The sequence below is a fragment of the Papio anubis genome, chromosome 14 (assembly GCF_008728515.1).
Source record: "Papio anubis isolate 15944 chromosome 14, Panubis1.0, whole genome shotgun sequence".
NCBI classification, from domain to species: Eukaryota; Metazoa; Chordata; class Mammalia; order Primates; family Cercopithecidae; genus Papio; species Papio anubis.
The window spans coordinates 97,585,062-97,597,319 of NC_044989.1; the positions used below are offsets into that span (position 1 = coordinate 97,585,062).

General features: G+C 45.4%; 1 protein-coding gene across 1 annotated transcript in view; it reads left to right on the forward strand.

Annotated features, from left to right (window-relative positions):
- The window catches only part of TGFBRAP1 (transforming growth factor beta receptor associated protein 1), a 78,059-nt gene extending 66,206 nt beyond the window's left edge, over positions 1-11,853 (forward strand). Inside the window, exon 11 of the mRNA XM_031655406.1 lies at positions 10,854-11,853. Within this exon, the coding sequence (XP_031511266.1) occupies positions 10,854-10,922 (69 nt within the window). The 3' untranslated portion in view covers positions 10,923-11,853. The remainder of the gene's footprint in view (positions 1-10,853) is intronic.
- Positions 11,854-12,258: the final 405 nt, after the last annotated feature.

Here is a 12,258-nt window from a genome sequence, read left to right on the forward strand (position 1 = left end):
TGGTGTCTGACTCAGTTAAATGGACTGTGACTCGTGTTAGAGTAATTAGATACTAACTAACACCCCATTTGCTCTTAGCAGATCTGTCAACCTTAGCGTTTGAAATGAAAATGTACAAGAATCTGGACCATATGGACTAGCGGCCCTTTCACCTTCTCAAAAAAGCTAACTGGCTGGAGCACCGTCCAAGGCTTGTTAACAGTTGTTGGGAGATAAGCACTGGAATTAATGAAGCCTACTTTTCCTTAGCTTGCAACTGGGGGAGGGAAACAAATAGCTATCATTCAGCCTGCCGTCTAGAGTCGTAAATTAGTTAAATAAGATCACGTGGCAAGAAAAGCTTGGAAAGCAATGCACGCAACTCAACAGGACGAGCATGACTTGAGAAGTCAAAGGTCAGGTGTCGGGAGCATGGACCTCTTGGGGCTCTGACACCCCTGGCTGTGGGCCTCGGTGAGTCAGGTCATCCAGACCTCCGTGCCTGCACCAGTCCATTTTTGCATTGCTCTAAAGAAATGTTCAAGACTGGATAGTTCATAAAGAAGAGGTTTATTCGGCTCATTGTCCTACAGGCTGTACAGGAAGTGTGGTGCTGGCATCTGCTTCTGGGGAGGCCTCAGGAAGCTTCCAGCCATGGCGGGAAGCCAAGGGGGGAGCAGATGTATCACATGACGAGAGTGGCAGAGAGAGCAAGGAGGAGGTGCCAGCCTCCTTTAAACAGCCAGCTCTCACATGAACTAACAGGGTGAGAACTCACTTATTACTATGGGGAGGTAATTCGTGAGGGATTCGCCCTCAAGTTCCAATACCTCTCACTAGGCTCCACCTCCAACTCTGGAGGTTAATTTCAACATGAGATTTGGAGGACGACACACATCCAAACCATATCAGCAGCATTGTTCATAAACAGGAGGTGGAGCTGGGCAGTATCTGAGTTCTCTTCTCGTGTTAACCTTCTATTCCAAGCAATGGAAGTCAGGGCAGGGTAGCAGTGTGGTCTCAGCCTTCATTACCAAGAGATGTCCTCTAGGACCCAGGGTCTCAGGTGGTCCTTGAAAGCACCAAGCAGAGGGACTCATGCACAGCATCCCACAGGTGTGCCCCCACAGGTGTGTATGAGCATGCCAGAATCTCATTGCATGGTTCCTCGGTTCAGAAAGTGACTCTAGCCCACTCCACCCCTCAATCCCGGTTCCAGCTGGAGCCAGGAGAGGAGTTGGTCTACACATACCTTTTTTCAAGTGGTTTTCAATTTCCCCTTTTCCTGCAGCCTCTGCCTTGCCTTGCCTTGCCTTGTCTTTCCTATACTTTCCTTTCCTGTTCCTTTCCTGTCCTGTCCTGTCCTGTCCTTTTTTGAGATGGAGTCTTGCTCTGTCACTCAGGCTGGAGTGCAGCAGTGTGACCTCGGCTCCCTGTAACCTTCACTTCCCGGGTTCAAGCGATTCTCCTGCCTAAGCCTCCCGAGCAGCTGGGACTACAGGTGCATGCCATCATGCCCAGCTAATTTTTGTATTTTTAGTAGAGATAGGGTTTCACTATGTTGGCCAGGTTGGTCTCGAACTCCTGACCTCAAGTGATCCTCCTACCTCAGTCTCCCAAAGTGTTGGGATTACAGGCTTGAGCCACTGTGCCCGGCTCCCCTTGCCTTTTCTCCTGTGCTCTAGCTTTCACAAGTCCTTTTCTCTTTCAGATTCCGTGTGTGTGCCACTAAGCTGGGGAGGCCAATCCCCAACCTGACCTCAACAGGAATGTGAGCTAAGATGACGCGATGTGCTTTGAGCTGACTCACCCAGCCCCTGCCTCTGTCTGGTCGCCCACACACGTTTATGATTTACCTCCACAGCAATGTGCTTGATAGAACTGGGGAGGTCAGTCGGCCCACCCTCCCTCACTCCCGCCTCTGCAGCCAGCACATTATGGTAAAACCCCACCAACTATTTCCAAACTATTTTTTAATACGTTGCTGACTTACAGACGGCTATTGACTGAAGCTCATAAATATAACTGAAATCCTAAACTTTTACTTTCTTAAGAATTAGAGTACAAGAGAGCATTTCCCAGTTGTTTATAGGCCATCATGATGTACACCTCTAAAGAAATTCAGTTTCTTTGACTTCAGTCGGTTTACAAGAACGTATTCCCTTTATATGAGTAAACATAGTCAGAAACTCAGTTTTATGCCCTCCCCCAAAAAGACAGTTTATCATATTACTGGTCTGGCTATATTTAAGTGCATTTTGCATGTATGTTAATATTCTTTCCATTTTCATAGTGTATTTTTTATTGTGGTAAAATATAGCATTAAGTTTATCATTCTAACAATTTTTAAGGGTATAGTTCTGTGGCATAAATATATTTACATTGTTATGCAATCATCATTACCATCCATCTCCAGAACTTTTTGCATCATCCCAAACAGAAACTCTGTCCCCATTAAACACTAATTCCCTGTTTCTCCCTCCTCAGTCCCTGGCACCCACCATTCTACTTTCCGTCTCTATGAACTTGACTATTCTAGGTATCTCATAGAAGTGGCATCACACAGTATGTGTCCTTTTGTGACTGGCTTATTTCACTTGGCATAATGTCCTCAAGGTTCACCCATATTGTCGAATATGTCAGAATTTTCTTTGTTTTTTATGGAGAGAGAATCTCACTCTGTCACCCAGGTTGGAGTGCAGTGGCACGATCTCAGCTCACTGCAGCCTCCACCTCCCGGGTTCAAGGGATCCTCCTGCCTCAGCCTCCGAGTAGCTAGGATTACAGACGCATGCCACAATGCCCAGCTGATTTTTTGTATTTGTAGTAGAGACAAGATTTCACTACATTGGCCAGATCTCGAACTCCTGACCTCAAGTGATCTGCCCGCCTCAGCCTCCCAAAGTACTGGGATTACAGGCATAAGCCACCACACCCGGCCATGAATTTTCTTCCTTTTTAACACTGAATAATATTCCATTTCATGATTTTAAAATAATATAGTTACCAAGAGTGTATGTGCATAGAGTATTTGCATTTATTTTACATAAAATTAGAATTGCTGTTTTGTATATTCATATCAACATAGAAAAATATAACCCTATAACAGCCCATCTAAAAGTCCTTATTGTCCTAATCCCTTCTATTGTGTCCAAACAGACCAACAAGCAGAGCTCATGAATGGTCTAAGGTGGGCCCTTGAAAATGGGTTCAAAATCAGCACAAAGTCTTTGCCAACAAGGAAAGGCACAAAGGTTTCCCCATCCATGATGTGACACTTGTTCATCTGCAAAGGTCCGTGTAAAGCTGATTCAGAACGAGATCCAGACTAACTTACAGGAAAATGTGGCCAGAGCCAGGGCAGCTGCTGCCCTGTAGGTCAGAGCAGATGACAGAGTGGCCACCTGCCCTGTGTGTTTCATTAGCAGGTCTCCTAACAAAGGTTTGCACGTTTTCCATCTTGTTTCCCAACCCCTCTTCATATAAACATCTACAACATCTTTTGGGAAGGGAAGGAGGTGTGCCGTGTGCCCAGATCTCTAGTCACACCCCTTCTTGGATGGTTGCTCCAGCTAGTAGGGCTCCAATTCCTGTTTTTGAGAGGGTCACCACTGCATGACATCTGGAAGTGCAGAGAGCTGCTGAAGCTGGCCACAGGACAGGAAAAGGACATTTATCCTCACTTTTCCTGGGAGGGCAAGACATGACTTTGCAGGCAGTATAGACAGCATGCGTGTTTTTGTCTGGGCTTGGGAGGGGAAGGGCTGGTATTCACTTCTCCCTGTGTATCAGTTGGGGCGCAGTGCCTCAGCAAATTAGAACCAGCCTGTTTCCTTGGTCAGGCTCCTTCTCCCACTGCTATGGTGTCGTGATGCTATAGATTTCCTAACACATTTCCACACCTGCATTGCAGGCCCATGTCCTGGGCGATTCCTAGTGGAATAGACCACAGCAAAGGTAATGCAATTATAGAGGAAGGTTGACTGTCCCATTACATCAAACTTGAGAGCCTCCTGTAAACCCATCATTATCTCTGCTCCCATAACTGTAATTTCATGCAACTGAACGATGGAAACACGCAGCAGCAGTGCCAGTTTCCTATCTGTGCTTGATTTGCTCCTGCTGGTGTAATTTTCAGGTATCTTGTGTTTATACAAATACTAGAAAACAAGCTGCTGCTTAAGCAGCAACCGACAGGGAAGGTCAGCTGTTCCCTACCGCCATGGCCATGCCAGGATGCACATTGTAACAGTCAGTGTTCTCCAGAGAAAAAGAACCAATAGGAGAGAGAGAGAGAGAGAGTGTGTGTGTAGGGGAGAGAGAGTGTGTGTGATTAAGAGACTGATTTATTATGAGGAATTGACTCAGGCCATTCTGGAGGCTGAGAAGTTTTATATTCTGCCATCAGCTTCTGGAGACCCAGGAAGGCCTGTGATGTAATTCAATCCAAGTCTGAAGGCCTGAGAGCCAGGGAGCTGATGGTCTAAATCCCAGTCTAAGGGCAAGAGAAGATGAGAGGAGATAGTCCAACTCAAGCACTGAGGCAAGTTAAAAACAAAAAGACAAATTCCTCCTTCCTCTGCCTTCTGTTCTATTCAAGCCCTCAATAGATTGGATGATGCACACACATTGGGAAGGGTAGATCTTTCCTGAGGCCCCCAACTCCGAAGCTAATCTTCTCTGGAAACACCCTCACAGAGGCACCCAGAAAGAATGTTTAATCTGGGCATCCCATGGCCCAGTCACATGGACACATGAAATTGATCCCCTGGGCCAGGAAGACGGGAGGACCTCTCTGTCTGGGAACCATCTGGGGCTGTTGAGCTGGTGAGTCGCTTTGTTTCCTCCTGAGGCAGAGCCTCAGCAGCAATGACTTAATCCAAGTTTATGATCGTGTTCATGCAACTGCAGAATTAGCAATGACCTGGCCATCAAGGGAGGCAGCTCAGGGACAGAGGGACTCACCAAGAACTGTATTTCATGCAAAGCGGGCAGTTTTTCCCTTGTTCGTTCGTTCATTCATTCATTCATTCATGTGTTCAATTATGCATTCATTCCACAAGTATGTGTAGGGAGACTGCAGTGTGCCAGGCATTGTGCAAAGTTCTGTGGATAAATGATGAAAAAACCAACAGGTGTTGGCAAAGACTTTGTGCTGATTTTGAACACCTTAGACCATTCAGGAGCTTTGCTTGTTGGTCTGTTTGGACCCAATAGAAGGGATTAGGGCAATAAACAGATGACTTTTAGATGGTCTGATATAGGGTTATATTTTTTATGTTGATATGAATATATAAGATAGCAATTCTAATTTTATATAAAATGCATCCAAATAGTCTATGCACATACACTTTTGGTAACTAAATATACGACTTAAAACCCATGAAATGGAATATTATTCAGTGTGAAAAAGGAAGAAAATTCTGACACACACTACAATATGGATGAATCTTGAGGACATTATGCCAAGTGAAATAAGCAAGTCACAAAAGGACACATACTGTGTGATTCCACTTCTATGAGATACCTAGAATAGTCAAGTTCATAGAGATGGAAAGTAGAATGGTGGGTGCCAGGGACTGGGAAGGGAGAAAGGGGAAATTAGTGTTGAATGGGGAAATAGAGTTTCTGTTCTGATGGTGGTGATGATTGCATAACAATGAAAATGTGTTTATGCCACAGAACTGTACACTTGGAAACTGTTAGAATGATAAACTTAATGTTGTGTATATTTTACCATAATAATAATTTTAAAAAAACAGTTTGAAAATGGCAAGAATACTAATGTTACCAGAAAGGGGTCTAGATCCAGACCCCAAGAGATGGTTCTTGGATCTCGCACAAGAAATAATTCAGGGCAAGTCCACAGAATAAAGTAAAAGCAAGTTTATTAAGAAAGTAAAGGAATAAAAGAATGGTTACTCCATAGAGCAGCCCCAAGGGCTGCTGGTTGCCCATTTTTATGGTTATTTCTTGATGATACGCTAAATGAGGGGTGGATTATTCATGCGTCCTCTTTTTAGACCATATAGGTAACTTCCTGACGTTGCCATGGCATTTGTAAACTGTCATGGCACTGGTGGGAGTGTAGCAGCGAGGACGACCAGAGGTCACTCTCATCGCCATCTTGGTTTTCTTGAGATTTAGCTGCTTCTTTACTGCAACCTGTTTTATGAGCAGGGTCTTTATGACCTGTATCTTGTGGCGACCTCCTATCTCATCCTGTGACTTAGAATGTCTAACCGTCTGGGAATGCAGCCCAGTAGGTTTCAGCCTTATTTTACCCAGCTCCTATTCAAGATAGAGTGCTCTGGTTCAGACGCCTCTGACACTATCATACATGGAAAATGCACTTAAATATAGGCAGGCCAGTAATATGATAACCTGTCTTTTGGGCGGGGCGGGCATAAAATTGAATTTTTGACTATGTACTCAAATAAAGGGAATACCTTCTTGTAAACTGACTAAAATCAAAGAAATTGGATCTCTTTAGACGTGTACATTGTTTTGTCTTGTAAACAATCAGGGACAATTGCAGCATAGTGGGACAAATGCTAGAGTGGGCAGTGCGGGTAAGCCAGAAGCCCAGTGGGGGAGCCTTAAGTCGGGGAAAAGTGCCCCAGGCAGAAGGAACAGCAGGACCAGCCCTGGAAGTGAGCAAGGTGATGGCCCCTTGGAAATGAGAGAAAGGGGGCAGTTTGAGTAACCAGGAGTCCAGGGAGTAACAGGGGAAATGGTGATAGAGAAGGCTGGAGGGGAAGCTCTATCCTGGTTCTAAGCAAAGTAACACAAGTATTTGAGCTATGGAAAGAGCAGCAGTTCTACCACCTGAGGGAGCCACTGGCAACATTTCCTTCCGGTATTCTGCCTGTTCATTTTGAGCTTTGCATAGTCAAAGTTTTTTAAAACGTAAGAAAGGGAGGGGGTGCAGAATCCAAACTGTTTTAGCCAATCAGTTCATCGTAGAATACTTTGCCTTAAAATAGAGAGTATTAATAGAAAATGTGAGGTATGGTGAGGCCAACAGATCGAGAGATGACTGCCGCTGAAAAGGTTGGTTGTTACCACAGCTCCCACGAGAAGGGGCACAGCATCCCACGCAGGGCCACATGGAGATGCACCGGGTTGGTCAGGAGGCAGAGGGACGGGTGGGGAACGTGGACAGGAGCCTTTGCTGTGGCTTCCACGGGAAGGGATGGGAGAGACAGGGTGAGCAGGCTTAGGATTGGCTGGTTTGATTTCAGTGGGCTCTGGGGTGCAGGGTCTTCCCTAATTGTTTGGTACCTGGCTCTGGGGTGATTGGCACAGGTGGATGGTGACCCCATGAGTGAGAGCTCCATAAAGGAGGTGGTTGGGGTGTAAGCCCTGGATTGGTTGTTTTGCATTTGAACAGCATTCTTCGGTGGGGTGGCTCATGTCTGTAATCTCACAACTTTGGGAGGCCAAGGGAGGAGGACCGCTTGAGGCCAGGAGTTTGAAACCAGCGTGGACAACATGGTGAGACCTCATCTTTACAAAAAATAAAAAATTAGGTGTGGTGGCATGTACCTGTAATCCCAGGGACTCAGGAGGCTGAGGCAGGAGGATCACTTGAGCCCAGCAGTGAGAAAGAAAGAAAGAGAGAGAGAAAGAAAGGGAGAAAGAGAGAAAGAGAGAGAAAGAGAGAAAGAAAGAGAAAGAAAGGAGAGAGAAAAAAAGAGAAAGAGAGAGGGAAAAAGAGAAAGAGAGAGAAAGAGAGAAAGAAAGAGAAAGAGAAAGAGAAAAAGAGAAAGGAAAGGGAAAGAGAGAGAAGAAAGAAAAAGAAGGAAAAGAAAAGAAAGGCAGAAAGGAAGGTGGGAAGGGGGGAAGGGAGGGAGGGAGGAAGGCTCGTGGGCTAGCTGTTTACTGTCTCTAGGAATTGGCTGACGCTGGGAGGGGAAGTCTGTCCTCTAGGGTCAGCAAGGGCCCAGTTATCAAAGCATCAGTGACAGAAAATAAAAAATATGGTTACTATATCTTTTTGATTAGGCCACTGGGACAGCTGAAATTATATTCTCTTCTGTTTCTCAGGACAGAGAATAGAACATTAACATTTTCATATACTTCTCACAGCAAGGCAGGAAAGTTTGCCTCCAAGTATCTGTCTTAGTCAGCTTGGTCTGCTGTAACAAAACACCACAGACTGTGGACTTAGACAGCAGAAACTTACTTCTCACAGTTCTGGAGGCTGGAAGTCCAAGACCAAGGTGCCGGCAGATTCAGTTCCTGGAGAGGGCTCTCTTCCTGGCTTCAGATGGCCACTTTCGTGCTGCGTCCTCACATGGCAGAGAGAGGAAGCTCTGGGGTCTCTACCTCTTTCCCTAATTCATCATGGGGGCCCCACCCTCATGGCCTAATCACTTCCAAAGGCATCAGCTCCTAAGGCCATCATATTGTGGGTGAGGATTTCAACATATGAATTTGGCAAGGGAGACACAGTTCATGCCATAGTAGTAGGAAAGGGCCAGAAACAGGACGTGAGTCTGGAAACCCTTCCCAGGCCAGCCTGGCAGGCGGAAAACATAGTTAATTCTGCTGGTTCAAAGGGTTTCTTGAGTCTACGTGACTCAAAGGGGCCTGAAGTGGAACAATTCTTCCAGCCCAAATTGGTTTCTGGGAGGTGCAAAAGACTTTTAATGGTTGTTTCTCTTACACTCTCCTATATATAATTAGTGAATAATATTAATTGGTCTTAGCCTTTGTAAAACTGCAAAGTTCTTGAATAATGCCTCCTAAGTCAAAAAGGCAGTGTTTGCTCTCCCCAGTACCTTCTTAACTTGATTCATAATCCAACCTGTGGCCCAAAGGAGCCTGACACAGCCTGCCTGCGAGGGCTGGGTGGTGGCTGATGGGAGAAACTTTGTGACCTCCCCCAGACTTTCCCACGGTTCTGGGAATTCTCCAGCTCAGCTGGTGAGAGAATAACTTGACACTAACGTTCTGAAAAGCAATTTTATTATGGCACCAGAAACCACCGTTTCCACTTTTAGAAGTTTATTTTAGGAAAATAATCAGCAGCTAGGCAGAAAAAGTTATGTCAAGGATGCTCATTATAGCAGCTTTTAAATGGTGAAAAATAGAAGAGAAGAAAAAAAAAACCCTTGAATATCCAAAACGGGAAGCCTTAAGTATCAGAGGCATATCCCCACAATGGAGAACTCCTGGCCACCAGAAATCACTTCCAAAAATGGGACAAAAACCAAACAAAACCAAAACAAAGATAAAAACCAGGCCACAAAGTTGTGATGCTGTATGATCTGAAGTTTGCAAAAGAAAAAGCATATTTTTATACGTAATAATAAAACCGGTTTTAAAATCCCTCTAATAAACACACTGGTTGTTTGGGTTCTGTTTTGTTTCTACAAGGAGCACGTTACTTTTATAATTTTAAAGAATCAGGAGATAAGATTTTTTAAAACTAGGAGGCCAGGTGCGTTGGCTAATACCAACTGGGATTACAGGATCCCAATGCCTTGGGAGGCTGAGGTGGGAGGATTGCTTGAGCCCAGGAGTTCCAGATGAGCCTGGGCGACATGGTGAGACCCTCTTTCTACAAAAAAACGTTTTAAAATTTAGCCAGGCATGGTGGCACATGCCTGTAGTCCCAGCTACTCAGGAGGCTGAGCTGGGAGGATTACTTGAGCCCAGAAGTTTAAGGCTGCAGTAATCTATGATCACACCACTGTACTCTGGCCTGGGAGGAAGAACGAGACCCTGTTCTTTAAAGCAAACAAACAAACAAATAAACAATCAAGGCATGGTGGCTCACACCTGTAATCCCAGCACTTTGGGAGGCCGAGGCAGGCGGATCGCCTGAGGTCAGGAGTTTAAGCCCAACCTGGCCAACATGGTGAAACACTGTGTCTACTAAAATACAAAAAATTAGCCAGGTGTCGTGGCACGTGCCTGTAATTCCAGCTACTCGGGAGGTTGAGGCAGGAGAATCGCTTGAACCCAGGAGGCGGAGGTTGCAGTGAGCCCTGATCGCACCACTGCACTCCAGCCAGGGCAACAGAGCTAGTCTCCATTTTAAAAAACAAACAAAAAACCAAGGAACATTTATTCACATATGTCATTCTTGTAGACAATTTACAACCTTTAAAGATGTTAAAAAGTTTAAAGATGTTAAAAAAAAAAGTTTAAAGATGTTAGTATCATCTCACATCAGGGGAAGGGCTGGTATCTGCTTCTTGCATGGTTTAAGGAGAAGGAAGGATTCAAGGAAACCAGAGAAGAAGGTAGGGGAATGAAGAGGACATGCAGGCAAAAGGAGGTTCCCATGAAGTATAACAGAGATTTAGAGATGAGTGGGACAAAAAAATCATGGATCATCATCCAGGGGAATGTGGGAGGCAGCCAGGGACCCTGTCTGGGCTTGGCTGGAGAGAAACCCCATGGTGCCCACAGCCACCCGTGCGGGTCTGAAGGGAATGCATCCCGGCAGTCCCCAAAACCCCCTGCAAGGGGGAAAGGACTTTCTAGTAGCCTAGACTGGCTGTTTCCCAAGGGGCCCTTCAGATTCCAGAGAGAATTCCAAGGCCTTGGGGAGAAAGAGCCTCCCGTTTCAGATAGTTTCAAAGCAAATTAAGCTTCCCATTGTTCCTTGTGCATTTTTAAAATCCTTCGGTCTTGTTTATCTTGTACAGTGAGCTTAGTGACCCTCTCATTCTGGTGTAATAAAGCATCTAGAGTCTTCAGAAGACCACCGCAAAAATGCCAAAAGGAAGAAATATGGCAGCAGCATTTTACTGAGGGAGGAAATGAGAAATATATTCCTCCAAAGGACCGTGAATAAAGAGCAGTAGGACTTCCTTTTAAAAAATGCTTCCGAAAATGAGCTTGGTTATTTTTCCTAGACAGGAATAGCTGGCAGAGGGGCAGCAGATGCCAGAGGCAGCAGGAGAGAGAACAGAGATGGAACATAGAGACCCAGGGCGAGTAACGTGTTCTCATTAACTGGGCCTTGGGGATCTTCAGGAGTTTACCTGAACACCCAGGAGGCTGAATTTGCATATCAGCACCCTCAGATTGGTGGATGCAGAAGGTGAACTTCTGGTCTCATCGAAGTGTTTCTCACACAGATAAGTTCTTTCTGTTCTTATCAGACTAAGAGAAGTCTGTGCTGCAGCTCCTACTGGTTCCCTCTTTGACTATGGCAATCTCTGGCACCTCTCCTATTCCTAGAACACCTTGTTCTCTGCTCCTCCCACATGAAGGGGCAAGAGAGCAGAAGGGAAACTGGAACTCTCTGCTAAAATAACCTTGGACACCAGCCCATAATAATGCGCACACCTGTGCACGCACGCACACGCATGCGCACACCATGCTTTTGCGTGCAAACATCCTTCTATTCTTACAGAATCCAGATGCTGATCTCCCAGCGAGGGTTCCCAAGCCCTCCGTCCCCTGGAAGAGTTAAATTGTGGTGCCCTGGCCTGAGCCCCGCCCATACTCTATGGTGCTCCCTCTGAGCCACGGCCACCAGCCTCCACCTTTCAACAGCCAGAGCGTTGAAACTAACTTCCTTCCTTTAATGTAATCAAATTCTTGGGCAGAGTTGATCGTAATCAGTGTTGACTGACTGTTATTTTACACAGTAATTTTTTTTTCTTATCCTGGCAAGGTTCATCTCCTTGTGGCTCCAGATTTTCAGTCATCTAGTTACTTTATGTCTCCCATCGTTTGTTTAAATGTGGTGCCTTTCTTTCCTTACCACAGGTATAAATGCATGCATTTTCTGTATTTGGATGTAGGACTTTGTAGGTTGGGGGCTGAGATAAAGAGAGAGGTAACCATCTTTGGCTGATGTGTTAGAGAGATGCTTACTTTACAATAAACAAAGGCTCCTTTGTGAAATTTGTAATTTGTATGTGTTGCTAGGATCTCCTGTTTTTAAAAATTGTGTAGTGTTTTGGTAGACACCGCCAGATGTCCACCAAATCCTTCCCGTCTTTCTTTCTTTTTTTTTTTTTTAAGATAGGGTTTCTCTCTGTTGCCCAGGCTGGAGTGCAATGGCACCATTATGGCTCACTACAGCCTTGACCTCCTAGGCTCAAGTGATCTTCCTGCCTCAGCCTCCTGAGTAGCTGGGACTGCAGGTGTGAACCATCATGTTTGGCTAATTTTGACATTTTTTTTTGTAGAGACAGGGTCTCTGCTATGTTGCTTAGGCTGATCTTTAACTGAACTCTTGGGCTTAAGCTATCCTCCTGCCTAGGACTCCCAAAGTGCTGTCCTTATAGATGTGAGCCACTGCGCCCA